The sequence below is a fragment of the Clinocottus analis genome, unplaced genomic scaffold (genome assembly GCF_023055335.1).
Source record: "Clinocottus analis isolate CAN_PGR_092001 unplaced genomic scaffold, fCliAna1.0.p SCAF_7, whole genome shotgun sequence".
Lineage (NCBI taxonomy): Eukaryota > Metazoa > Chordata > Actinopteri > Perciformes > Cottidae > Clinocottus > Clinocottus analis.
In genome coordinates, this window is record NW_027176229.1 from 1229261 (window position 1) to 1257115 (window position 27855).

The following is a 27855-nucleotide window of genomic DNA, read 5'->3' on the forward strand; positions in this document are numbered from 1 at the left end:
AACTCATGTTTACAATGTTTACTGAGGGAATAAATCAATCTTTTGAAGATCATAAAACGTCCAAAAATATTAAAGGCCATCTAGTACCGTGAAAATAGAAAAACTTCAACGAAAATAATTGACAGACTTATATCGCAGTAGTCAAGACAACTAGAGACAAAAGCATGAAGAAGCTTTCCTGCGTCAGTGGAGGCCTTCGCTTCACTTTATTACACAAATGATTAAAGACGCACAACCAAACATTCTGAAAACCAATTAGCACTTGAACATTGATTTGGAATTGTAAATTAAAGAGACTTGTAAATCCCAGAGACTTAATTGGCCTCCACAATTTCTGTTGTTCTTTCACTCAGCTGAAGCCGTGTGTTTTGATGTCATTAAGCTGCCGCCTGTCAATCACTCACACAGCCACAGGACAAACACAGAAAGGGTCTCTGCCAGGAAATGATTAAAAAAAAAAAAAAACTCACAAAAACAAAACGCTTTAGTGTCAAATCCAGCTCTCATCTGTTTCGGAGCCACATAGCCTCGACACAGCAGCAGAAGCACAACTTTTGTATTTCTTTTTTATATTGTTGACACAGGAGCAGAACGTTGGCCCACCACCACGACAGAGACCCGGTTCTGCTTTCAGCAGATTAAACACATGGCACACTATGGGACTTTTAAAGTCACGATTACCCTCTCCTAAATAATTGTATTTAAATGTCAAGGAATGTTCTGTTGTGTTGAAAATAGTAACAGAAAGTGAAAATAAATAAATGAATGTGACTAAACTCTTAAAATAGTGTACAAACACATTTTAGTTTAGTTTTTAGTTTCTGAAGGTAAAAAAAAAAAATTAAAAAATCTTGAAGAAGATCGTCATAAACAATAAGGTCCCAATGCATGAATAAGGTAAGATAGAAGGGATAGAAGATACACAAATAAATACAAGTTTGTTGCTTCTCTCCCACGACGTGGGAATTTCACCACAATCAGCTTTTATTATTTATTATTGCGATCTAGAATAAAAATCTAAAATTGTCCTATCTCTCGTAGCAACACCTGCGACTGCTCTTGGTGCGACGACCGGCTGTGTTTCCTGGTGGGAAGCTGTTAAGAGATCATACAGGCGTCAATACACAGTCAATGGATGGAAATAAAACACGTAAAAAACATGAAATGATTAGTAAAAAACTAAACCAGTCACAGACACAATATTACTGGATCAACGTTTGGCTTCCAACATACGTGTTTTAGTTTGTCAAGTACAGCGGTCCCTGACCTTTCTTTCACCACGGACCGGTTTCGTGTCAGACAATATTTTCACGGACCGGCCTTCACATTGTGGGCTATAAATATGGCGTAATAAAATGATACGACCGGCATAAAGACCATTATAAAGTGCATAAAGATACAACTTACCACGACGAGAAATAAGTGGAAGTCCTGAGCCTGTTTCTTGTTTTGCATAGAATAGTATTCGGTCATTTTTCAAAATAAAAAAAAATTCAGACCTTTTTTTAAAATGTATTCTTTCTCCGTGGCCCGGTACCAAGGGACCCACGGACCGGTACCGGGCCGCAGTCCAGGGGTTGGGCACCACTGCTCTAGTCTACAGACGAACTAAACTACTTCATCATTTAGGCTAAAAAAATGAAAAAAGTCGTGTTTCCTGTTTTATGACCTACCAAGAGTCTGGGTAGTCTTACTCCATCCTGTTGCATGCGGTGCTCATGCGTCTACACACACTGTTACTCCACCCGCTCGACCTCACAGGTCTCCTAGCGCTCTGTGGCCCGGGCCAGTAAATAAAACCTGTGGCTCCAGTGAGCCAAACCCACGTGGGCATGCTAATGCACTCTGAGCAGCGAGCGGTGAGACCTGCTGTGACTCCCGAGGGATGATGGGTAGGAATAGAAAGAGAAAGAGAGAGAGAGTAACCACAATGTAATTACAGTCCGGTCGTGCAGGTCAATTTCGCACCCTTTAATGAAAATTGTCAAGAGGACCAACAAAGTATCCCAGGTCACGAGGTCCTTGAGCAGCCTTAAATAGGACGGAGCAGCAGCCACTGTGGTGCACCAGCTTTGTTTTTTATATACCTAGCCTGTAATGTACACACACTGCTCGCCATGCACAAACCCGCTTCATGCATTTATACTGCCACATATGCCGGCGGCATCCCGTTGCAGAACTCCCCTCTCATGCATTAATCCAACACCTCCCCCCTCTAACAACATACTTTATTCACAAATGTTGCACAAGAGAGGCAAATTACAGCCGGCGTCGTCGCTCCAGGTTTGTTAATGGAGGAATGCGGTCGAGAAAACAAGAGCAGCTATTAGTGAGCGAGGTGTTTGTAAGGTGCTGCAGACAACTACGGAGGATTGTGGTGTCTTTGGAAGAGTGCCAAGACCACCCAGAGCCTCATGCGTCCCCGGAGGCCAACAGGCTTTTCTTTTCTTCTCTTGTTTGTTTCTGTATACGCCTCTGGCTCGTGACTGAAGGCTTTCCTGCCTCTGCTCATGCGTGTATTCAAAGTTAATAATTACAGGACATAAGCGTCTCTTTCTGCCTGTCTTCTGTTTTTCTTGTTGCACAAACTGCACAGCTGCTGACTGAATGTTTTCAGACCGTCAAAGTAAAAGATGAAGAAACTATTGGGTGTGTTGTTTTTTCGAGGGTATGAAATAGTGAAAACAGCTTGTTGCTACGAGGTGGGGGTCAGTATGTAAAGTCACAGGAGGTTTGACATTTTAATTTTGCATTTTTCAGGCGCTCCTGAGGGATTGATATATATATATATATATATACACACACACACGCACACACACACACACACACACACACACACACACACACACACACACACACACACACACACACACACTACCTCCTCCTTTTACTGACTTGGTTAGCAGCATGTATGCTACCACATTGTTAGTTTGTTTTGCTTTTCAAGATGCCAAACATGATCCATAAAGCTTTTAAATGAAAAAGTACATCTTTTTTTGAGGACTCAAAGCGCTTTGATGCACATCTGCGAAGACCTCGCTGTTTTATTGTGACCTCTCACGAGAAGAAGAGCATGCTTTCTATTGACACAACTTTGGCGTTGATCGCTGCCTTTTGTTGTTTGTGAGAGATAAAATCAATACCAATTCACTTTCTCCTGAGTGTTGCATTTTATGCAGAAGTTCACAAGCTTCATTTTTCAAAGAGAGAAATGTTTAGAAAATTAAAGTTTGATCTGATATTTGCTGCAATATAAGCCATACTGTTTCCATGTTGGAGATGTGCTGTTGGTGACCAAGTATTTGAGAAAACAGTCATAAATACCTGAATTTATTTCATTCCTCTATAATTGGGATTTTCACGAAAAAATATGTATTTCCTCTCCTCGCAAAGCTGCTTCCTCCATGATTAGTTTAATTGCCGAATCTCTCATCCCATCTCGTTTTATCACTCAAAGTTCAGAGGAGCGCAGCTTCCCCTCCCCACTGTCCCTGAAGGACAGAGAGGGGAGATTATCTGCTGCACTGTGTGACTGTGCATTCATCTCCACCTCGACTGGTTTATGCAGAGCAGGCTTTAGAGAGGCTTCTGGCAACCGGCCTGCTGGGATTACACTCGCTGATAACTCTGCGCAGAAAAATAAATTGCTTCCATGCAAAAGGGGGCAAGGTAAAGGACACGTAATCCCCTTGTTGGACATAACCATTTTTGTGGCGGAGTGTATATGTGTGTGTGTGTGCGTGTGTGTGTGTGTGTGTGTGTGTGTGTGTGTATGAGATCCACTCAAATAAATGTACAGAACGGTTGGTGATGCATGTTGTTTGCTTCATCTGCAAAAAGGAAAGTTTTAGTGTCCAGCACAAAGGGTCAGGAACTTTGTTTGGGAATATTTTTATTTTTTGCTGCGTGCAGTTCAATAAAAAATGATTGCACGATAGATAAGTCATTGTTTCAGTGGGACAGTGTCTCGTTTGTGAGTGAGTGAGTGTGTCTCAAAATTAAGCACAAAGAGACTTTGAGAGCAGGACGTGTCATTCTGTAATTTCAAAAGAACCGATATCTCATATACCCGTTTAGCTCTGGGTTTCGAGGGGGCTTCTCTAACCACTGACGCTCTCAGGAAATTCTGCACACTATGAAGAAGAAGATCAGGTCAACTAGAAAGAGAGACATTAAAATTGAACAGACGAAAAAAAGAAAAAAAAAGCTTGAGTGAAACAGAGACACACAGAGAGAAAGTGAGATGACAAGAAATCCAATTCGAGACTCTCCAAAGGCCAGAAGGCTGAGGCAAGAAGAAGTCTGGGACAGCGAAAAGAGAGCGTCATTAGAAGAAAGAGAGAGCGAGAGAGAATGATGGCAGAGCAAGGAGCTGAAGAGTATGAAAATTGAAAGATAGGCCAGGAAACTATTTCACCTGTCATTCCACCTGTCACAGTGGAGGACAGGTTCAAACTTTAACCCTTTCCACACAGAACTTCACTCTGCGGTGAGCTTTTGGAAGTCTTGTGAGTTTGTTGTACATTTTTACGAGGCCACTCTAACTAAAAATCATGTCTACTTTACCGCCAAGTTTACATGCATAGCCAAACAGTTTAAACATTAAATTGCAGAGACTTGAAAGCTGCCTGTAATCAGTGTACTTGGCCTTTTTTTTGTTTTAACAGCGTTAAATATGTCGGCACCGCGGACCATCATGACAGCATCATGTTCCGTTGTGGCGTTCCGTTGTGGCGTTGTGTTGTGGCGTTCCGTTGTGGCGTTCCGTTGTGGCGTTCCGTTGTGGCGTTCCTTTGTTCCTCGCCCCCAGGTATTCGCCCCTCATCAACCGTGTGAAGCCATAAGTGAGGACTATCAAGGTGTGGCCAGCGGGGTCAGACTTTGTACTCCAGGACAAGTTCTAACACACGGACTGGATGTTTGCTTCTCAGGCCATCTGTGGCTCGCACACAAACATTAACATCTATGCTTCCTCTGTCATGGACTACATCACCAACATCATTGACAGTGTCACGACAGACAAACAGATCACCACATACCCCAACTAGAAGCCATGGATGAGCAAGGAGGTGCAGCTTATGCTAAAAGCCCGTTACACGGCCTTCAGATCAGGGGACGCACAGGCCTACAGCACATCCAGGACTAACCTGAGAAGAGGCATCAAGAAGGCCAAGAACTGCTAGAAGCAAAAAATAGAAGGTCCCTTCTTCAACTCCGACCCCAGACACATGTGGCAGGGCATCCAGGCCATCACTGACTATAAACCCAGCAACCTCACCCCCACAGCCACAGATATCGCCTTCCTGAACTAGCTTAACAACTTCTATGCTGGCTTAGAGAGGGAAAACGGAGTCACCGCCACCGAAACAACACTCCCAGCAGACCACCAGCCCACCGCACTCTCCTTCACTGCTAATACAGTACTGAGCCAGATCAATGCACGCACGGCTGCTGAACCCGACGGCATTCCCGGACGGGTGCTAAGGGCATGTGCAGAACGGCTCACAGGGATCTTAACGGACATTTTGAACCTGTCCCTTGCACAAGCAGCTGTCCCGACATGCTTCAAAGCTACATCCATCGTGTCAGTGCCGAAACACTCTAAACCGACGGGCCTCAATGACTACCGCCCTGTAGCACTCACACCCATCATTATGAAGGGCTTTGAGCGGCTGGTCCTGGCACAGCTGAAGGACTCCCTCCCAACCACACTGGACCCACATCAGTTTGCCTACTGCAGCAATAGGAGCATAGACGATGTAGTCTCCACGGTACTGCACCCTGTGCTCACACACCCGGATAACACCAACACCTACGCGCGATTGCTGTTCGCTGGCTTAAGCTCAGCTTTCAACACTGTCACCCCGTCCAAGCTAATCACTAAACTTGGAGACCTGGGCACCAACACCTCCCTCTGTAACTGGATTTTGGACTTTCTGACTAACAGACCACAACATGGTAGGTCAGGCCACACCTGCTCTACCACCGTCTCGCTCAGCACTGTTGTGCCACAGGGCTGTGTGCTCAGCCCATTACTCTACTCCCTCTTCACCTACGACTGCAGTCACCTGTGCATGGATCCAACTCCATCATTAAGTTTGCAGACGACACCACGGTGATTGGTCTCATCACTAACAACGACGAGACGGCCTACAGGGAAGAGGTACAGCACCTGGCCACATGGTGCACCAAAAATAACCTGCTCCTAAACACTAGCAAAACCAAGGAGCTCATCGTGGACTTCAGGAAGAAGAAAAGAAGCATGCATGCGCCCTTTTACATAAATGGGGTGAACGTTGAGCGTGTCTCTAGCTTCAAGTTCCTGAGGACCCACATCTCGGAAGACCTGTCCTGGACCACCAACACCTCCAGCCTTGTCAAGAAAGCGAACCAGCGCCTCTTTTTTTCTGAGGACACTGAGGAAAAAACATCGGTCCTCAGCAATCCTGGTGAACTTTCACCGCTGTGTGATCGAGAGCATCCTAACCAACTGTGTCACAGTCTGGTACGGGAGCTGCTCTGTTGCGAGGTACAAGGGACTGCAGCGGGTGGTGAAGACTGCCCAACGCATCACAGGAACTCCATTTCCAGCCATCGAGAAAGTCCAGAGAAAACGCTGTCTGCGTTGAGCTCGCAGCATTCTCAAAAACGCCTCCCCTCCGCACACGGACTGCTCTCCCTCCTGCCCTCAGGCCGACGCTTCAGGTGTCTCCGGACAAGGACCAGCAGACTGAGGAACAGTTTCTTCGCCAGAGGTGTGTCCTTATTGAACTCTGCCCCATGCTGACAATCTCCCCCCTTCCATCCCCCACGCCCCACTCCTCCAACACTACCACCCTCAAACCCCTCAACTCGTCATGATTGACCATGTGAAAATCCCCTACTGGCAGAGATTTGAATCCGACAATGTTAGAAAAGAGCGATGCACCCACCCACAGTAAAAACTGTTTTTTGCTGCTAACGAGAGACCAACTAAAGGAAAGGGACAGCTTGAGTCGTTGAAAATGTTCAGCATGAAAAGAACAAATTCTGCAGAGTTTTATTTGCACACATTCTAAACAATGTCACACAAAAGAGACAATAATAAACACGGTATAAGACACACACAAGGCACCACAGGCAGCCCACACTATAAAAATCTCAATTTTTCCAAACAATCTTTCAGACCCCCCAAAGGAGAGGCCCTTTACTGGAGCCGTGGACATAGCAGGGATGTTGGATGAGATGAACAAAACTTCAATTATACTGTCTCACTCAGAAGGTGAGAGAGCACAGATGTCCTCCTCGGCTGCGCAATTCTCTTAATTTATTCATTCATACATTTTTAACGCATATCTTACATCAATATAGTCACAAGGTCTTAAAAAAGAGGCCTGAGTTTCCTGTGGGAATCAAAACAAGCACCGTCAGTTGTCTCTGTGTTGTCTCTTTGTTGTTGTTTTTTTTGCCCATTTTGCAATGTTGGTACATTTTGCACATTTTGCACATTTTACACATTTGGTACATTTGGTCATTTGATCATTTGCACAGTCCAAATATGTTATGTCCCAAATTTGCTAAACAATAGATCAGATTTCAGAGATAATAAAATAAAGTGTTTGTTAAAGATGTTTGTTTTTCTCTCTAAATGGCCTCAGTGGTAAATTTCACAGTTAAAATCTAATTGTTCTTCTTTGTCATCGGGTCTCGATTTAACACCAGTTCCAAAGTTTTCCTTCTAAATAAAAAGATAAAGTGTGAGACAAACTCCAACAGAGATGACTGACACCGAAAGTTCAGGATGCAAAGGAGCGAGGGGAAATAAAACTGAAATTAAAAATGTGCCAAAGAAAAATGACGAAAACCCTGTTGGAGGTAAAGCGTTTATGGTCGTGGGAGGAATGCGTGTTTGTGCAATTGATGGAAACGAAGCAGTGTGCTGTTTTCCCCGGTTATGTGCTTCCTGAATGATAAAGAAACGCATGCGGTGAAGGAGAGAGGAGATATGGGCTTCGTCACCTGAGGAAAGTCTGTTTGGGAGAGCAGCAGGGAATCGGGAGATTTACGTCCCGTTGCTTTCCAACAACTTTTGGCGATAACACATTTGGTTAACTTCCGGCATCTTCTTTTTATTGAGTGAGATTTTCATCAGCATTTCTTGAATGTTGCTGATTAAATTAATTACACCCAACTGAAACCACTTTCTAATGAATTCCCCGTCTTTCTCAACCCTTTTTTTTTTTTTTACCTTTGACTTTACTTTTTAGTCTCCTTCGTCTCACTTCTTACATTTGACCTCATTCCTTCTTGTTATTTCCAGCTTCCTTCTTCTTACTCCACTGACATAATGATGTATGAGGAGCTTGTATCCTAAATTAAAAGCGGAATAATACACAATATTCTACACTGTTAAAAAAACTACTTGCAGACATCCAACGAGAACCAATATCAAAGGCATCAAAAGGCATCACTAAAAAACAACTCAGTTGTATGAATACAGCACATTTCAGTGCAGCTAAACTCAGCCGATGGTCTGTGGAGGAACTGCCAGGGTTCACAAACCCTTTGGAGTTCCTCAAGGAACTTTTACGGTCTCTCCTGAGTTCACGTTTTGAAGAATTTTACAGCTGTTTGTGATGTCATGCTCACCGGGGGTTCTGGGAAATTTAAGCGCAAACATAATTCATCGTTGCTAATCAAACGTCTGCCTTCTGTTTCCTGAATATCTCGATGCACATTTACCGTAAGATTAATAAACAGGAAATGAAGTGGGCATTGAAGGGGTTTGAACTGTATGTAAGTACTTCACATCTGATATTGATATATACAGTTGTGAGGAATGTATCTTGTAAAAATGATTGATTTAGTTTCTAGCTTTTGAGCTTTAATTGCTCTAAAAAGGTAACAGCAGGCATTTTGGATCCACAACCAGAGGCAATATTTAGCAGGTTCTTTTAAGAATCCTCCCAGTGTCGCAGCACCGAGGAAGCTTCAAGGCCAGAATTTTGATATCATTAAAAAAGGCCAGAGAAACTTTCAGAGAACCAGAGAAATTGCAAAAAACGATAGAATAAGAAATAAAACAATATGATCAAAATTATGAAGTGTAAAGGAAATAAAACTGAATCCGTTGCAAAATAAAATACAATAGCAAAGATGGCAAGATAAATAAATAAAGTTTAAAAATACACAAACACCAAGATGTGTCTAATGGAAAATACATTTAAAACAACAACCTTTTCAAGAGGGATGAATGGATTCAGGAGGCGCTTCCACAAACAGCAAACATTTCAGGGCTCCCAATGAAAAGGAAACTTTTTTTTGGGTTTGTTAGAAGAAACATCGAATGGACCTGTGAACTCTGTTTTGTTATAATGTTAACAACCAGAGTATGACTCGTATAGATATTCTAATGTAGCGCTTTGTGATGGTGATCCATAAGGATCCCCCTTTATTATTATTTTTTGTGGACGCCCTGTGAAAAGGTTCCCTTAACGAGCATTTCGTGTGAGGGACACTGCAGCAGCAGCTTGTGAATGTGTTGTGAAGTAAACAACCAGCATTGGCCGTATTGGTGCCAGCGTTGTCACAGCACTCCTGTGTGTTTTTCTTACCGTTTGTTTTTTATCTCTTTTTTCTGTCGCATCTGGCGTCAGAATGCAGGCCGCTGGAGATCAGCTGTAGTCAGACCAGTTTGTGTTGAATTAGGTTTCTGTAGAAAGCGAGAGAGTGGGACGGAAAGGGAGAGAGAGAGAGAGAAAGAGAAAAAAATCTGTTCTCACATTGTGATGACTTCCTGTACGAGTGTGATCGATTCTGCCGACAAGGAATCATTTATTTACGAGACTTTCTGGTGGCCCTACATTGAACACATACTGGATCACATACTGTATGCATAGTCTGGATCACATAATGTATGCAGACTGGATCACATACTAGATGCATAGTCTGGATCACATACTGTATGCAGACTGGATCACATACTAGATGCATAGTCTGGATCACATAATGTATGCAGACTGGATCACATACTAGATGCATAGTCTGGATCACATAATATATGCAGACTGGATCACATACTAGATGCATAGTCTGGATCACATAATGTATGCAGACTGGATCACATACTAGATGCATAGTCTGGATCACATAATGTATGCAGACTGGATCACATACTAGATGCATAGTCTGGATCACATAATGTATGCAGACTGGATCACATACTAGATGCATAGTCTGGATCACATAATGTATGCAGACTGGATCACATACTGTATGCATAGTCTGGATCACATAATGTATGCAGACTGGATCACATACTAGATGCATAGTCTGGATCACATAATGTATGCAGACTGGATCACATACTAGATGCATAGTCTGGATCACATAATGTATGCAGACTGGATCACATACTGTATGCATAGTCTGGATCACATACTGTATGCAGACTGGATCACATACTGTATGCAGACTGGATCACATACTGTATGCATAGTCTGGATCACATACTGTATGCAGACTGGATCACATACTGTATGCAGACTGGATCACATACTGGATGCAGACTGGATCACATACTGGATGCAGACTGGATCACATACTGGATGCAGACTGGATCACATACTGGATGCATAGTCTGGATCACATACTAGATGCATAGTCTGGATCACATACTAGATGCATAGTCTGGATCACATACTGTATGCAGACTGGATCACATACTGTATGCAGACTGGATCACATACTGGATGCAGACTGGATCACATACTAGATGCATAGTCTGGATCACATACTGGATGCGGATCACAGCCTTGCGCTTTTTTTGCGAGTGGTACATGTTTGTACATTGTCAGTGATGCTGTTATTAACGTTTATTTGGCGCTTGAGCAACTTATAGATGTGTTGAAAGCGGTCATAATTATATGACAGTGTTATCAGTACACCACAGTGGCGTCCCTAGGCCAAAACATTTGAGGCTAAAGCCCCGGATGTTTTTTAATTGGCCCCCAATATTAATTCCCCCCGCCCCCCAAAAAAAGCTGCAATACACTAGTTTTTACTTCATTCTTGAATTTATAATGAGATTAACCGCAGAAAAATCATATATATATATATATATATATATATATATATATATATATATATATATATATATATATATATATATATATATATACACACATATATGTATATATATATATATATATATATATATATATATATATATATATATATATATATACATAAATATATATATATATATATATATATATATATATATATATATATATATATATATTTTAGGATCACATCCTCAAACTACAGTTATCCAATGTTGATGCTTCGATAAAACAGTGTTTTTGGACAGGTTTGTGTAACAATTATAAATATGTATTTTTTCAAAAGCCACTACTTTGGCTTTGGCACTAACACCTTCAGGTGGCACGTGACGTCATTCACCCAAAACAGCGTCAGGCTGCAGGCGCACTTGACAACAGCAGGCTGCTGTCTTTGGGTAGTAGCACAACAAGATGTCACAAAAAAAGTTTTCAATGTTTTCCCCACAAAGTTGGTCAGAAATCAAAAAGGTAATGGGAATAGAAATTATGTAAAAATGTATCATTTCTAAGAGTGTTGCAGCTGGAACTACTAGAGGGATGGAGCTGCAAGTGGATATTAGATGGGAAAAAAGCTATTATTAGCATCTGTCTGTAAATGCAATTGTAGTGTGTGAGAGTTGTGTACCTAAAAATAATGAAGCTTGGGCTTCTTCTGGATAGGAAAGTAGCTATAGTTGTTGTTAGGGTATAACGTCGAACCATCTTGTTCATTTTCTTTTTCATGAAATGCCTCAATTCAGTTCAGTCCAGAAGAGCAGGGACCTGTAGGGTATGTGGAGAGGGTTTCTATGTCTACAAATTTCGCATCTGCTTTACTTTTCAAGCTAAAAAGAAATCCTAGAGACGCCTCTGGTACACTATACATCATTATTGTAGAACATGATTACGGTGGATTGGAAGAATACAGAGAATCACACACAATTTCTTTTCACTGCATCAATTGATTGAATTTGTGATTCTGAATAATTCATACATACTGATCCGCCCATACACATATTCAAACTCCGAGTTACATGGTAATCTACACAACACACATGAATATATACATATATAGTATATGATACATACTACTGCCAGCAGTTACATTTAAATAAATATAATCTAATTGATTGAAAAAATAAATAAGCCGATACATTTTCCCAACACTGATGCATTTAACTTTTGATAATTTGCCATATTTTGCCCTCGCAGCGGTGGTGGTGTTAAGCTGCGTTCCCACCAAAAGCGTTTCAAATATTCACAACACTTCCGTTGTGAATGCAGCTTTAGATTTTTCCATTATTATATGGTCTTGACTTCCTCGTATGCGTTCATGATTATCTCCTGCTCGTCAGAGGAGAAAAAAGTTTCTGGTCCTTTGAGTTCATTTGTCATGTTGTAGCATTAGAACATCATGGATTTAATGCTCTACTTTTTGCCCTTTTAAAGACGAACGGGCACACGCAATTATTCAGATGACTGTCGTCCGGTTTGAATTAACGAGACCATTTGGAGGACCATGGAAGGATCACCCTTCGAGAAAACAAGTTAGCCGGATGAACTTTTGTTGAACCACATTCGAGGAATGCGGCCCTGGTCTTATTAGAACAAGTTGAATTCACTGGAATCATGTTTGTCTTGTTCCTGGTTTCTTTTATTCTGTCTTTGTCTCTCTCGTAACAAACACACACAACACACACACACACACAGGCTGCAGACGCCCTGTATAAGCGTGGCATAGAGACCGCGCACAGTCTTTAATTTAGTCTCTGCTCAATCTTGATCTTTTTACAACCTGACACGTTTCCTGAATACGTGAAGTGCATTGAGGTTTTATGATTTAGTGTTTATTTCCACCACGATGACCTCGTGCCTCCTTCTGTTGTTGTCAACTTGACATTGATGTTGTGTTGGAGGTTGTTTACATCATGGACAGTATAACTGTTTACATTATAGACAGTATAATTTATCTGATTTTTTAAAAACATTTGGAACTTTTTTAGTTGTTTTTTCTAATTGTGTGTGTGTTTCCTCTCCACATGTCTATTGTACAAAAAACACAAGATAAATTCCAAAGACAAATTGTCAACAGCGTGTGTTTCCCGTTCTGTCCACCAGGCTGTCACGAGTCCTGCTCAGAGTGCCGCGGGCCGACCCGGCAGGAGTGTGTGTCATGTTTGGACCCGGCCGCCTTGCTCAAAGGCGGGGAATGTGTCCCTGACTGCGCCGCCGGCTTCTACAGTCAAGGAGGCGTCTGCTACGGTAAAGTTGACCCATTCTCATACTGCATTGTGGGAAGAAAAAAAAACAGCAGGTGTGTCATTGATGAGAAGAGGAAAACAAGATGGTCTGTATTTTAAAGATACATATTGTTGAACTTTTTGCACATGAAAAAATGCACAAACATTGTATTCAGCCACACAAATATAACTTCCTGTGTTTTTCCTGCGCTACTTTGTGGGTGCAATATTTCAAAGCGACCGCCTTTTTGTGTCTTCATGTTTCTAATCGTCATCCTTAAAATGTTTAAAAAAAATAGTAGTTTGATTCTGAAACCTTTTTGGGGAATAGGTTGAAAAGAATGTGTGATGTTAGAACTAAAAACACTGAAAGTTTATATTTCAACGAAGAATCACACAATGTGCCGAACAGAAAGCCCAACCTGAGACAACGAGAGGTTTAGTGTTCACGGTCAACTGAGGGTGAAGGTTTGTTTGGGCTTGTCTCTGGCGGGTGGTGGTGGTGGTGGTGGTGGTGGTGGTGGTGGTGGTGGAAGGAGGGGGGGTTGTTGTTGTTCTCTTTTCTAGCCGCCCTGAGGAGCTTCTCGCCAGCGTCGACTCCACGTGGCGCCGAAACGATGAAGTCAGCAGTAATCAGAGTTAGAAAACTAACAATAAAAAAATACAGGAGGCTAATTAGCTATTCTCTCTTTCGCTAATGAGGATTCAGAGGCTCTTTTTGAATCAGGAGATCCTGGATGAATATGGATGGCTTCTATTTCGGGGTGGCGCAACGAGGAACCTCCTTTGGGGCGCCGGCGAGTTAAGCTGCACACGGCTGAGCTCTTTCTGCTGGTTGGAACCACCCGGAGGGGTCGGTGAGGGAGACGCTTCAACTCCTCCGGCTTCATGTGGAGGAGTTGAAGCCCTCAGCAAGGAGCTCCTCCTTTTTTTTTTAGAAAATGTCAAAAAACTTTCTGAAAGAAAAAGGTCACATCCATTAGAACTGTGCTTCAAGGTCTAGTTTAAAATGTCAACTCAGAGAGGAAGAGAGAGAGAGAGAGAGAGAGAGAGAGAGAGAGAGAGAGAGCGGGAGAGAGCGGGAGAGAGACAGCGGGAGAGGGAGGGAGAGAGAGAGAGAGAAAGAGAGCGGGAGAGAGAGAGAGAGAAAGAGAGAGGGAGAGAGAGAGAGAGAGAGAGAGAGAGAGCGGGAGAGGGAGAGAGAGAGGGAGAGGGTGAAATCGATCTCAGTTTTCTTCCTGAAGGATTTCCTGGGTTCAATTTCATAGCTTTCCTTTCCTATGTGCCCTCCGGCATGCCGTAGGTGCACTGACATCAGCCTCGTTTAGATGGAGCCAAAGATTAGTTTGAACATGTGTCAAAGAGGTCACACACACACACACAGACACACACATGCACAGCTCCCTAAATTGGTAATTCAGCAACGTTAACTTTGTTTTCTGGACACGTTCTGACACGTTCTTTTTATCAGAGTTCTTATCACGTTTCAATCTATAGGTATAGCAAACAACTAAACACATACTTTGCTTTAATAAAACAAAAGTTCAGAGGGCTAACATAGCCACTAGACACTGAACATTGTGTAAACAGTGAGTGAGATGGGGCTAACATAGCCACTAGACATTGTTTCTAGTGAGGTGAAACAGAGGGGTAAGAGCAGTAATAAGAGGGTGGAGACTATGCAGTCAAGTCTATCACAGTACTTTTGATTGACAGATTGTACAGTTGTATGACTAGGGATGCATGATTTACGCAGCAGAAGTCAGTTCGGCATGGCAGCGAGGGCAGTCTCCAGCTGATCAGACTCTTCTGTCGAATGATGGTCCGTTGAGTGGATGGCTTTCATTGTCCATGATTACCAACAAACCGATACCAGTAGAGTACAGTATCGTGTGAATGGAGGCGGGACAGTGTTCTCATGGAAACAACAACAACCTTGTACTCGGTACGGCTTCAATGGACGTGTCATCTTCTACATTGTTGGATAAAGACTACCGAGCTTCCATGAATCCTGGACCGGAACCGGTTCAAGAACCAGAGAAACTAACATTCACCTGCTTCGCTTTCCGCAGCCTGTGATTCGTCCTGCGCCTCCTGTTTCCCTGACAACCCTGAGTGCATGAGCTGTCCGCCGGGGACCGCCTTGCATCTTGGGAAGTGTGTTTCCCAGTGTCCGGCTCAGCATTACCCGGACAGCCATGACAGATGCAGAGGTAGGAACCTTTTTAAATCTGTAAATTGTAAAGAAGAGAAAGCGTTCACCGTCTTTAAAACCCGACGGTTCGCATCCCGTTTCCCTCTTCTCCTCAGGCTGCCACGGCTCCTGCGCCTCCTGCTGGGGCTCCTCGGTATCCCAGTGTACCTCGTGTCCAGGCGGGCGCTTTCTCCACCAGGGCCAGTGTGTGGAGGCCTGTGGGGAGGGGCTGTACTCCCAGGATAACAGCTGCCACAGTAAGAGCTTGAATCTGAGCGTATTTTAAGACCGTACACGATTAAACAAATACATGAACCTGTCACTCCTCCCCCCCCACTTCCAGATTGTCACCCGTCCTGCCGCTCTTGCGTGGGGCCGCTGGCCTCGGACTGCGTCCGCTGTCTGAAGCCCGAGGAGGCCCTCGTGCCACAGTCCTCCCACCTGCATCACGGCGTCTGCACGGCCGCGTGTCCCGCACGCAGCTTCCTGGATCACACGCTCATGTGCAGAGGTGAGTGTGGAAGGTTTTCAATTTCCTCATTTATTCTGGGGGGAGCCGCTTGGTCACTCGCTAACCAAGCTGTTAGCTCGTTAGCAAGTGAACAGACTTTAAACTTCATAAAAGATCAAACACTGATGTTGTTTGTTCAATGAAAGCACACAGCGCTGAAATTATTAGTGAAGGATTGCCAGAAAATGAATGCACGACAATTGTATAAATTGTTTTTTCATTTCAACATTTGTTCTTCTTTTTTTTCACCTTTTTCACAATTTAAACTTTGGAAATTTGTTTGTCTTAAGTTTGGGACATTTTATAGACCAAACAATAAGTTCAGACATGAATGAAAAATCAATAGAGTAATCAGTGAGGAAAATAATCCGCAGTTGCAGCGAAAATGTTTTAGTGAATTTCTGGTCTGGTATTAGCTCTTTTTTTATTATTATTATTTATTATTATTTCTGCTTCCATCACAAAGTGCACAGAATTGATCTGGAGGTGAAAAGTTAGGCGAAAACTTACTGCTGACGATGTGAGGGAAATATGTGAATCCATATATTATTTAAAAACAGATAAAGTGTTCTCAGTAATGTGTAATTAATATTGTGCTAAAATACAACAATTTTCTTTTCTTTGTCTTTTATGAAACAAATTGCACCAATCGCAAAAAGCATCAATTAACTGAAGGGTAGGCAAGGTACGGCCCGTTGGGCATTTTAATCTGGCCCGCCAAGTATTATAATAAGTATTATAATTCTTCTAATTAATTAAAAAAAATAATTAAAATAATAATAATTTATGTGTGGAATTATTATTAATGTTAGAACTGGCACTATGGGCGGGCCTGGCGTACATACCTTCATCACGGCAACGCATTGCCATACATTTAACACAGCAACATTTACTTTCCTCAGCTGCAGCCTGAGACTCACTGAGTGGAGCTGCTCAGCTGTCAGGGATAGGAACGTAAGTCATGGTTCACATTTAGATCAGTATACCACAGAACTGCATGCTGGGAAGTCCTGTCAAACTCCGTCGCGGAGAGTACATAAATGAGTTCAGGCTATTGGTCCGGCCCTCCACAATATTTTCTGTACCTCATGTGGCCCCCTGGGAAAATGAATTGCCCACCCCTGAATTAATAGATAGTTTTATTATCTTTCGACAAAATCCCTCAAAATCCTTATATGCAAAGTTTTGTGTGTAGCGCTGTGGAAAGTGATGATGATGATAGGATCTAAAAAATTATATATATATATATAATTTTAGATTTTATATATATATATATATATATATATATATATATATATATATATATATATATATATATATATATATATGTATAATATATTGTGCAGCTCTAGTTAGTGTGTGTGCGTGTGTGTGTGTGTGTGTGTGTGTGTGTGTGTGTGTGTGTGTGTGTGTGTGTGTAGACACCTGATTAGGTTGTTTGCGAGTGTTAAATTGTGCATGTAATGGGCAACTTTAAGGCTGGTTTTAGGTTTGAGGGGATAGTCTGTCAAGTGAGAATAATTATCACCTGCCTACCAATACACACACATACACACATACACACATACACACATACACACACAAAGCACCTCCTTGCCAGAAAGCCAGAGGTTTTTCTTCTTCTTCATGAAGCATGTTGACAACGAATAGAAGGGAGATTAAAAAAAGACTGATCAGTTTTCTTTACCTCCCTCGTACCTCCAACCGTGTGCTATGAAATTCTATCCGTTTAGCGCTATCGCCGCTCCTCCATCACCTCCCCTTCCCCCCTCCGTCTGCGTCCCGCCATCGCCTCTTGGCAGAGAGAAGGGTGTTTGTTCTAACGGCTGTCTCTCCTCTTCTCCACGGCTCGGAGCTGAAACGAGATAACGCTCACGCTGCCAAACAGCGGTTTTAAAGCCGCCCGTTATGTTCAGGTTGAATTTACTTTGGGGGGCATCAGTGAGAGGGTTGGGAAAGCGTGAGAGCACATTGCTCTCATTTCTCTTGATATTTTAAGCACAGAATTTCATTGAGGAGAGACTTGTTTAGAGTTTCACAATAACGTATGACAATTGCATAACATTTGAATAGTGCAAAGTCTTTGCCGATTAGACTCCATCCGCAATTGGTTAATTTGAAGTCCACGTCCCCAATCAGCTGATGGAAGTATAGACTGAGTTTTATGAATGAATAGGAGTGTAGAGAGTGGCTGATTTTCTTTAAACCTGGTGGAAAGGTGAAGTATTGGCTAGGAAGGAACGCAGGTGGCGAACCTCCAGTTATGCCAAGAGAAGCAAATATGAAAGTGTCTTAAACCCTGCATTCTCTTGACTGACCACAAGGGGCGACTCCTCTGGTTGTATAGAAGTCTACGCTTCATTTGTTAATGCTGCATTCTCTCTCCATAATAAAAATTCACAACAAACAATTATTTCTTCTGAAAGCTTGAATCTGAACTGAAGCTGTGGGTTTTCCTTGACGTCAGTGTGACATTGAGAGAGTTTGAAGACAAGGCAGGTTGCATTCTGGGTAGGTCTGTTGGGCTTTCACCCAGGCTTTGCAGATAATTCCCACCTGTGTGTTTACAGCTGTGCAACAAGGGGCGGTGTGCGTTGGACAATTACAGGGCGTATTGAAAGAACGTCTTCACAGCTTCCTGCTCGCTGACGGTTCTCCGGATTCCTGAAGCTCAGGGAACGATGCAATTTGCTGCTGCTGCTCCTGCTGCTGTTGTTGTTGTTGTTGTTGTTGGTGGTGGTGGTGGTGGTGCTTTTGCGCCTGTCACTTCCTGCGAAAGTGAGCGAGCGTCGCCATGCAGGGCCAAGAACCTTCCTGCTTTCTCGAAATTGCAGTCTCTTTGGGACAAACACAATGATTGTACTTGAGTCAAATTAGTCATCCTGCTTTTCTCCCTTCCGAATAATAGATCTCTGCAACCTCTGGGCTCCACCTGAACTCAGGAAGTCAAATTCTTTACCTTTGCGTCACATGTGAGCAGCCTGGGAATTAAATGTGTGAGTCAATTCTAGGAAAACTTGAGCCCGAAGCCTTTTTTAGTCTGCGGCCTCGACTCGTCTCTTTACTTTGAGTAAGTTCAGAGCAGGGCCGAAGCTCCCAGAGGACGTTTGCTCCACTTTACCTGGATTAGAATAGCCGCCGGCAGTATTGGATTCCCTTAATCGAGCGGGAGGAGACAATCACAAATCGTAGTAGTTGTGTTAGGGCGGTTAGGACGAACCATAACACGTCTCCTCTTGTGTTATACTGTTCATAAGTACCATGAAACAATCCCAGATGTATTGTTTTGTTATCTCTAATTAACCAGCAAATCCTTAGCTTAAGTACATTTTTCATGTTTTAAACATATTTCGAACATAAGTATGAACAAGATGTCTCAAGAAGGACTCAGAGAGAGCGCCCCACATGATGGAAAATATAAAATTGCATAGTGTTAACTTGATGCTACACGCAAATAGCGCAAATATGACATACTTTTGGATGAAAGGATATCCCACACTGCCTTGTTGGGTATCAAAATGAGCGATTGCTTCTGCTTCCACCTGCTGACGTGCTTTGGGAGACGTTCAAGGTTCAGCTAAAAAAAAATGCATATCTAGTCGCAGCATATCTGATGCTACGGGTCACACCGTGACTACCGGTCACTTGACTCATTTTGAGTGGCTGAAGGGGCTGTAAAACTCACGTGGATGCTTCAGATGGCTCTCGCAGGCTCGCACGATTAAAAGGAGGGGTTTTAACCCTTTGAACACTGTGGAACCAATTTACTTTTCCTGTGTTTGAGTCATCGCACAAACGCCAAATTAATTCCAATCTTTGTGTTTATTGTATGTATTTGTTCAGCAAAGTCTTGGGGAAAAAAATGTATACCTGCAAAAAAACAAATCGTAACTATGAACATCCAGCGTGATACGAGCCAGATTCCCCAAAAATGCCTCCTCAAACGGTCAATAAGACGCCTTTTAGGAAAGATTAGGATTTAAGGACAGTAATCTGCAACAAAAATCATTATAAAACAAAGCCTTGGCCTGTTAGGAAGGAGTTTCAGTCAAAAAGCGGTGTTCGGTTTAAAAATTGAAAAATGATGTATTTCATGCCAAAAGATTGTCTGAATTGGGCATGCTGGGACTTAAAGTGGGCGTGGGAAGGTTTTCGCTCACAATTTCCAAAAGGTTAAACTGAAATACAACTTTGTACAACGGAGATTTATCTTGCTTAAAGTTATGATCCACAAAGAAAGTTATGGTCCTTAAGGGAATATTGTATGTTAATTGTTTTGTTGTTGTTTTACACAGATACAAGTGATCTCAGGAGGCCCTCAAATAGCCCTTTTGCTTGATGAGATAATCCAGTTTTAGGGTGTGACCACCTTCTAAATATAGGAAAACAGGGTTTGCTTTCTGAAAGGTTATTAATGGTTTCAGAACCTTTTTTAAAATGTGATTCTATGATCCAACAAATATGAGGCATTCATGAAATCCCAAGAGACGGCAAATGTATTAATCTGATTAGAACTAATCTCAAAAATTAATGAATCATAGTTAGTGCAACTCAGGTTTATACTCCTAGTTTCATGTAGTGCTCCTCTTCTGTCCCTCCCCGATGTTCTGTGCTGGTTTCAGTTATGAATAATGGATAAAAACACCTTTTCTTTGTATTGAGCTGCATTTTCGGTGACGTGATATGAATTATGTCTTGCCAACACCTTGAAAAAAAAAATCGTATTCCTGCTTTTGTCCGGCCCCTGCTTTGAAAACAAATCTTTGTGTTTGTAGTTACCAATGAAAATTGGATCGGAGCTGCTTGTCTCAGCACCGAGTCTCATTGTTCAGCAGCCATTGTGTCCGCCGGCTTCTTCTCTTTCGCTCCCGAGCGTCCTAAACGAGGCTCGACACGGCGGGCTGGAGGTTCAGCGGGATAAGCGACGAGTTCTTCCATCCAGCCTCTATTCTTAACAGCGAAGGGTTCCCTCAGAGGAGCGTCAGTGGGTTCAGGTGTTTGGACAGGAACAATGGAGGCTATTGTACTAGTGTGTGTGCGTTTGTGTGAGTGTGTGTGTGGACAGACACTTAGCAGCTACTGAAGCGGGGGAGGACGGCATGTAAACACACACACACTCACACACACACACACAGTGAGGTGCACATTGAGTGGGTTTGAGCTGACGAGCTGTCGGGTGTCTGAGAGCAGATTCCAGGCTAAACCCCCTACACCTCCTCTCCAGTCTGCAGCCCTCCGGTGCAGACAGAGATAGTCGGTGTGTAGGAGGTTCGATGCCGCTCCTCAGACAGGTCGAGTCTATACAGGAAGTGTAAACATGCGCCCGAGCTGTGCTGGATGATATCATACTGTTGAGTGCCTCGAAAGCCTTTTAACCCCACTGTTGTTATTGCTGTTTGTTTGGGGGAGTCAGCAAAGACAACTTACGGTGAAGCCTTATGATATATTTCCAAGATAAATTGTGCGCTTGAAGGAAAGGTTGTTGGACATGGTGATATACAGAGTTATAGGATAGTTCTGTTTTGTCTAAATCTTGTCTCTTGTTCCTGTGTTCAGTTGGGTTGGATGATTCAGACCAGAAGCCTCAGAGCCGGAGAACATGCACTACTGGAGTTTGAATTTACTTTTGTCTTAACTTTGGGCACCTTATATAGTAACCAGAAGACCATGAGAACAGTTCTCGCTGGTGACACATCCAATGCGACCACTTCAGGGCCCCCAGCTAAGGGCTACTTTGGTTGTATAGAAGTCTATGCCTCATGTGTTTAAAGCTGTATTCTCTTTCCTGACCACCAGAGGGCGACTCCTCTGGTTGTATAGAAGTCTATAAAAAATGACTCCACTTCTCTCCACTTCTTTCCTCATTTAACATTGCAAACATAAGTTTATGGTCTTGATGTTCATTAAGGTCCTTTTAGAGTCAAACACAGCATGAAGCAGGGGATGCTTTAGGGGTGGGGCTACGTCTCTACTTCACTCCTCAGTCCAGATACGGTCAAAAAAAAAAGAAGTAAAGAAACTAATGGAAACTTGATGTCACAACAAGTTGTCTGAGAAGAAGTGTATTTGACAGTGATTTATATGACAAGGAAACAACTTCTCTTCTTCAACAGCGGTCAGGTCATTCTGGAAACTGCACATTTATTCTTCATGTGCTCTGTCACGGAAGTGGCCGGACTTCCAGCACAGCATAACACAGCAGGAAATCAATATAACGACACTGCAGAGGAATGAGATACGGCCCTCCACTCGCAGGAAATCTGACTTAATGATCATCGTTTTGAGGAAGGCGTTTTAAAGCAGCACTCCCATCCTCCCAAAACTAAATAACCACTTCATCGACCGCACATCCGCCTCATATTATGACCCCGTCAGCAAAAAATTCAGGAATGAATCCGATTCTCCGAGCCTGTTAGCCCGATATTGGGCGACGGTAACGCCCTGCACACGCGCACGTGAATTTTGGTATTACAGGAATCAATATGTGCTTCCCGCGGCAAATTAGATAACCAAGCTGCAATAAAGGACCGAGAGGCCGCCGGCCGTTCTCCCTCTCTCTTCTTATTCATGAAGTTTGACATGAAGCCTCGGAGTGTTTTCTTTTTCACTGACGATATTAAAAAGGGGTTGTGTTGAACTGCGTTTGCTGTTGATGTGTTCAACGTATTATATATTATTTATCATCTCAGCCAGCCTCATAGGATGCCAGAGAGGAGGTGGGCGATGATGTCAGATTCAAGTCTTCAGTTGACACTGTTGTGACTCTGACACTGAGGTGTTCCCAATAGGGTAAATGTTTTCTATACGGCTGGCAGACATGCACGCACACACACACACACACACACGCACACACAGCAGTGTTGGCTCAGGTAGAGCACCAGTCTGTTCCTGCCAGTGCTGTCATGCAGAGTGTACACAAAACCTGGATACGACTGACAGCCCTGTGAAAGAACCCAGAGAGGAGTAATTATAAACACACATGTGCTATACACCTAGGAGAAGTCATGCAGTATATATATATATATATATATATATATATATATATATATATATATATATATATATATATATATATGTATATATATATATATATATATATATATATATATATATATATATATATATATATAGACACACACACACACACACACACACACACACACACACACACACACACACACACACTACCTGCTGCTCCTGGCCAGTTGGTGACAGGTCCTTTTGTCTTTCATCCACTCCGGCAGGTCACTCTTTGGGTCCTCAAGCGCCGCTCAGCTATTTGCCCCAAACAGTGCAGCCAAAGCAGACATCAACAGCTGCAAACAAGGCCTGTTTCTGGGCAGTGTGTGTGTGTGTGTGTGTGTGTGTGTGTGTGTGTGTGTGTGTGTGTGTGTGTGTGTGCGTGAGTGCGTGTAAGAGGAAGGGTGATTAAAAAATGACACAAGCACAGGAATGTAGCAGCAGTGGCCAAACCCTGGTCAGATAAAGCTCCATTTAATGTGGTTTCAAGTGCAACACTTGATGGATTGAAGCTGAACAAGTGTTCACTAAGCTCTCATGAACACTTAATAAAGTGTAACTCTCGATGTTTTTGGATTCAAACTTTGATTTTTAAAATTGTAAAAGTAGAAACTTGACTTTGTTAAATTCTACCCTCTGAGGAACATGCAGCCATTAAAACAATCTCAATAATTGTAAAGGCAACAACAGATAAAATAACCTTGTGACTTTGTAAAGAAAAGCAGCAAAGCATGTTTGTGTGCTAGGATTTATCTACATCTTTGTTGTTGTACATCTGGCTGGTCCCAGGCCAACTTTTTATATCAATAAATCACCTCCAGTGAGACATTTTGTCCAAGTGTGTGTGTGTGTGTGTGTATATATATATATATATATATATATATATATATATATATATATATATATATATATATATATATATATATATATATATATATATATATGATTTTTCTGCGATTTTCTGCATGATTTTTCTGTGGTTAATCTCATTATAAATTCAAGAATGAAGTAAAAACTAGTGTATTACATGCTTTTATTTTAAAGTAATGTTATCAGGACAATATAACAGCACTCTGGAGCAACAGCAAGTTAACATACATACATATAGTTTATAAATCTGTTTTCTTTTTTTCTGAACAGGTACTGTTCAGTAGTAAGGGTCCCTGTGAGGGACAAGCCACTCCTTCTTTGGTCCATGTTCAGTCTGTTGTTTACCTTAAAGATGTTAAAGACCAGCAACTGATTCACTTTATACAAAAGCAATAAGTGCTTTTCATGTTTTCAGTTCAGTTTTTCTTCCTCAGTGATAAAAGTCCAGTCTGTGTTGTCTTGAACAAGTGCACTGAACATCTTGTGATGTGAGGAAAGTTCTCCTCTTTGAGAGAAGAGTAAAGATCCAGAAGTGATGCTGACTTTGAGTGCTCTGCATAGTGGATCTTGTTGAATGAGATGGAGATGTGGAGGAAAGCTGACAGGTATCAGAACTGGTCTGAATTACACTGTCTGGAGAGATTTAAAGAGATAAGCAGTTAACGCATGATCAAATAGTTAACGCCATTAAAGGATTGTCATGGAGCTCTTTTGAAGCCATGAGCACAAAGTGATTTTAAAGAAAACTCAAAACATAAGCAATAGAATCATTATGACATGTCCATCCACATCCACGTATGCACATGGACATCCACATCAACACACCTAAACAATACCTTTTGTGCTTAGAGACACCACTTAAGTCCACAGAATTAACACAATGTTGGTTGTTGGGACCGTTTTAAAAGAGCTGATCTGGGCTCAGTGGGAGGTCCACTCCACAACGCGAGGAGCCCAGTTATTCTCAGAGCCGTGTATGTGAATAGAAGCACTTAAGAAAATGGATTCCACAAGAGACCGGAAGCCAACGATGACACATTGCATGGTTTTAACCTTTGCTGCCGATTCTGGAGCAGCTTTAACCTTCCTGCCTGTACGTTCCAAAGCTGTATCCTTCAGATATGAATCATGCTAAAATAAACTTTGTGGAAGTTTAATGTTTCATCATCTAAAAAATAAAGTCCCAACTGAGCAGCACAGTGTATTTCAGAAGCCTCTGTTGGCTCGTGGCCCTCTTGGATCTGGCTCTCTGAGCTGGCACTGACTGTGGCGTTCATGCGTGACTTCTGATTGGTGAAGCCGGCTGAAGTGTTGCGTTACTGCTAACTGGCAGAGGCGCACTTAAAGCTCTCGCGACTCAGATCTCTCCCCGCCCCTCCCGCCGGACGGCTACAGGGTAACAAGAATAGTGGCGAGAGTTGGCTGCTGTTCAGGCCCAGAAACTTTAGCGCTAACTATTTTTAAGTGTGTACTTTTACAGCATTGAGAGCGGTCCACCTTCCTTCTGCCTCTGGTGCATTGTCAACATATGTATGTGCAATATAAACACTGATATCCCACCTCATATGTGCAGTAATGTGTATCCAACCACTTCATCTCATTGTATTTAATAGCTTTCTTTTATTTAAGTTTTATTTATTTATTTATTATACCTTTACTGTTTGATTATGTATTGTACATTTTCAAATGAATATACATATATTCTTTTTTTCTACTGATGTTTCTTGTTGTGCGATCATATATATATATATATATATATATATATATATATATATATATATATATATATATATATATATATATATATATATGCTTCATGATCAAAGTGAAAAAAAACATTTTCCAGGACATCCAGGAAAAGAACATTGCTACTGTAAAGTGTTGTTATTGTGGCAGGAGAAAAGTAGTGAGGAGCCACAGTAGAGGAGTGAGCATCCTCTGTCTCTCTCTTTTTTTGGTGCTGAATATAAAATGTGCTCTCTGTGTTCTTTTTTTTCAGAATGTCATCCCTCCTGCTGGCAGTGTACTGGGCCATCTGCAGACAACTGTACATCCTGTCTCTCCCCGTCCAGCTTGCACGAGGCCCGCTGTCTCCCCACCAGCCCACAAGGCTTCTTTATCCAGGACAACCTCTGCAAAGGTGACCACACACACACACACACACACACACACACACACACACACACACACACACACACACACACACACCTCATTCAGCCCTTTGAAGACGTGAGGACTGGAAAGAATGTCCTTTCTTTATTAACCTGTCCTGCTTTTCAAGGTCTGAGATCACAGTGCAAGAGCAGCAAACTAAAAAACATAGTATTCAATAATATTGTGAACAACTTTTACCTGGTTCTGAACCAGTCTCAGTGTAGTCCTGGTCCTCTATAGTCTCAGTGTAGTCCTGGTCCTCTATAGTCTCAGTGTAGTCCTGGTCCTCTATAGACCTCAGTGTAGTCCTGGTCCTCTATAGTCTCAGTGTAGTTCTGGTCCTCTATAGTCTCAGTGTAGTCCTGGTCCTCTATAGTCTCAGTGTAGTCCTGGTCCTCTATAGTCTCAGTGTAGTCCTGGTCCTCTATAGTCTCAGTGTAGTCCTGGTCCTCTATAGTCTCAGTGTAGTCCTGGTCCTCTATAGTCTCAGTGTAGTCCTGGTCCTCTATAGTCTCAGTGTAGTCCTGGTCCTCTATAGTCTCAGTGTAGTCCTGGTCCTCTATAGTCTCAGTGTAGTCCTGGTCCTCTATAGGTCTGGTGTACTGCAAGAGAACACAGAAGACTGAGAGAAGCACCTCTACTCTGATCAGCTGTTCTGTTCATATGATGTTCTTGTTCTGAAAACTGTTCTTGAAAAAACAAAACTAAAACGTGCACATTGTGCGAACATTTTGAATAGTTTGTTTTTTCATAGTACATATTTTGACTCAAATATATCGTAGCTTGATCTGGAGTATGAGTCCCATTTAATCTCAGTCCTTCTCTTATTCTGATGAAAGTAGTGACAGACCCCCCCCCCCACTCAAAAACAGATCATACTCATATGCAAGTGCCTTTCAATAGTGAAGTTAAGAAATTATGTAAAATTGAGAAAACTGCCTCAGACCCCAGAAGGTTAAAGCTCCTCATCGGAGCCACCGGGTCAGATTCTGCTTACACCAGACGACATCATTGACCTCATCTAAATCTATAAAATACAAAAGTAGAAGACGGCATTGAATAAACATATTAGACGTGACTTTCCAGCACTGCAGTGTTTTACAACTGAGTTTCATAGCTGAACATCAATGTACTGGACAAACTCCTCAATTCAAAGCAATCCAGATTAACCCTCAGATTATTCTCCCACCTTCTCTGACCCATTTGCAGAAAACAGCTTCTTGGACAGGTGTAATATATATATGAATATTACTGATTAATGGTTCTGATTAATGGTGAGCATTTAGAATAAAGGCGGGATTTAAAGGACAACAGTGTAATCACCCTGAACGAAATTACCATTTTTCTTCGTGTGCGCTGGGAAATTTAACAAAATTAAACCATGTTCAAACTGAGAATTAGGAGATACTGTAAATGAGTCTAATTCTAAGAGGAGAGCGTCTTCAGAAGCCGTTTGAAGTATTGGTCTGTTAGGAGGCGGCTCGATTCGGCCTCCCGGTGTGTTTTTTGGTTCCAGACTAGAGCTTTTAGTTGAGTCAGGGTAATAAAAAAGCCATGATATTACACATTCATGAGTTTGGCCCAGAGCCACAGAGGTAGGTGTTAACATTCTGTTAGTGTTCACTACAGAAATCAGTGTATTTTTTGGGGGTAAGGTCAGCGTTGAAAGCTTTTTACTGCTCAACGTTAAATTGGGATCAGCCAACTTTAACTTTATTAAGCACAATTTCTCAGACATCACTATTGTAAGAGTTGTGTTTGAAGCATCGTTTGACCAGATTAACC

General features: G+C 42.2%; 1 protein-coding gene across 1 annotated transcript in view; it reads left to right on the forward strand.

Moving 5' to 3' along the window:
- fras1 (Fraser extracellular matrix complex subunit 1) overlaps window positions 1-27855 on the forward strand; it is a 215993-nt gene that overhangs the window by 95792 nt on the left and 92346 nt on the right. Inside the window, exons 14-18 of the mRNA XM_068605059.1 lie at window positions 13200-13343; window positions 15394-15534; window positions 15632-15772; window positions 15859-16026; window positions 25916-26056. Of these exons, the coding sequence (XP_068461160.1) occupies window positions 13200-13343; window positions 15394-15534; window positions 15632-15772; window positions 15859-16026; window positions 25916-26056 (735 nt within the window). The remainder of the gene's footprint in view (window positions 1-13199; window positions 13344-15393; window positions 15535-15631; window positions 15773-15858; window positions 16027-25915; window positions 26057-27855) is intronic.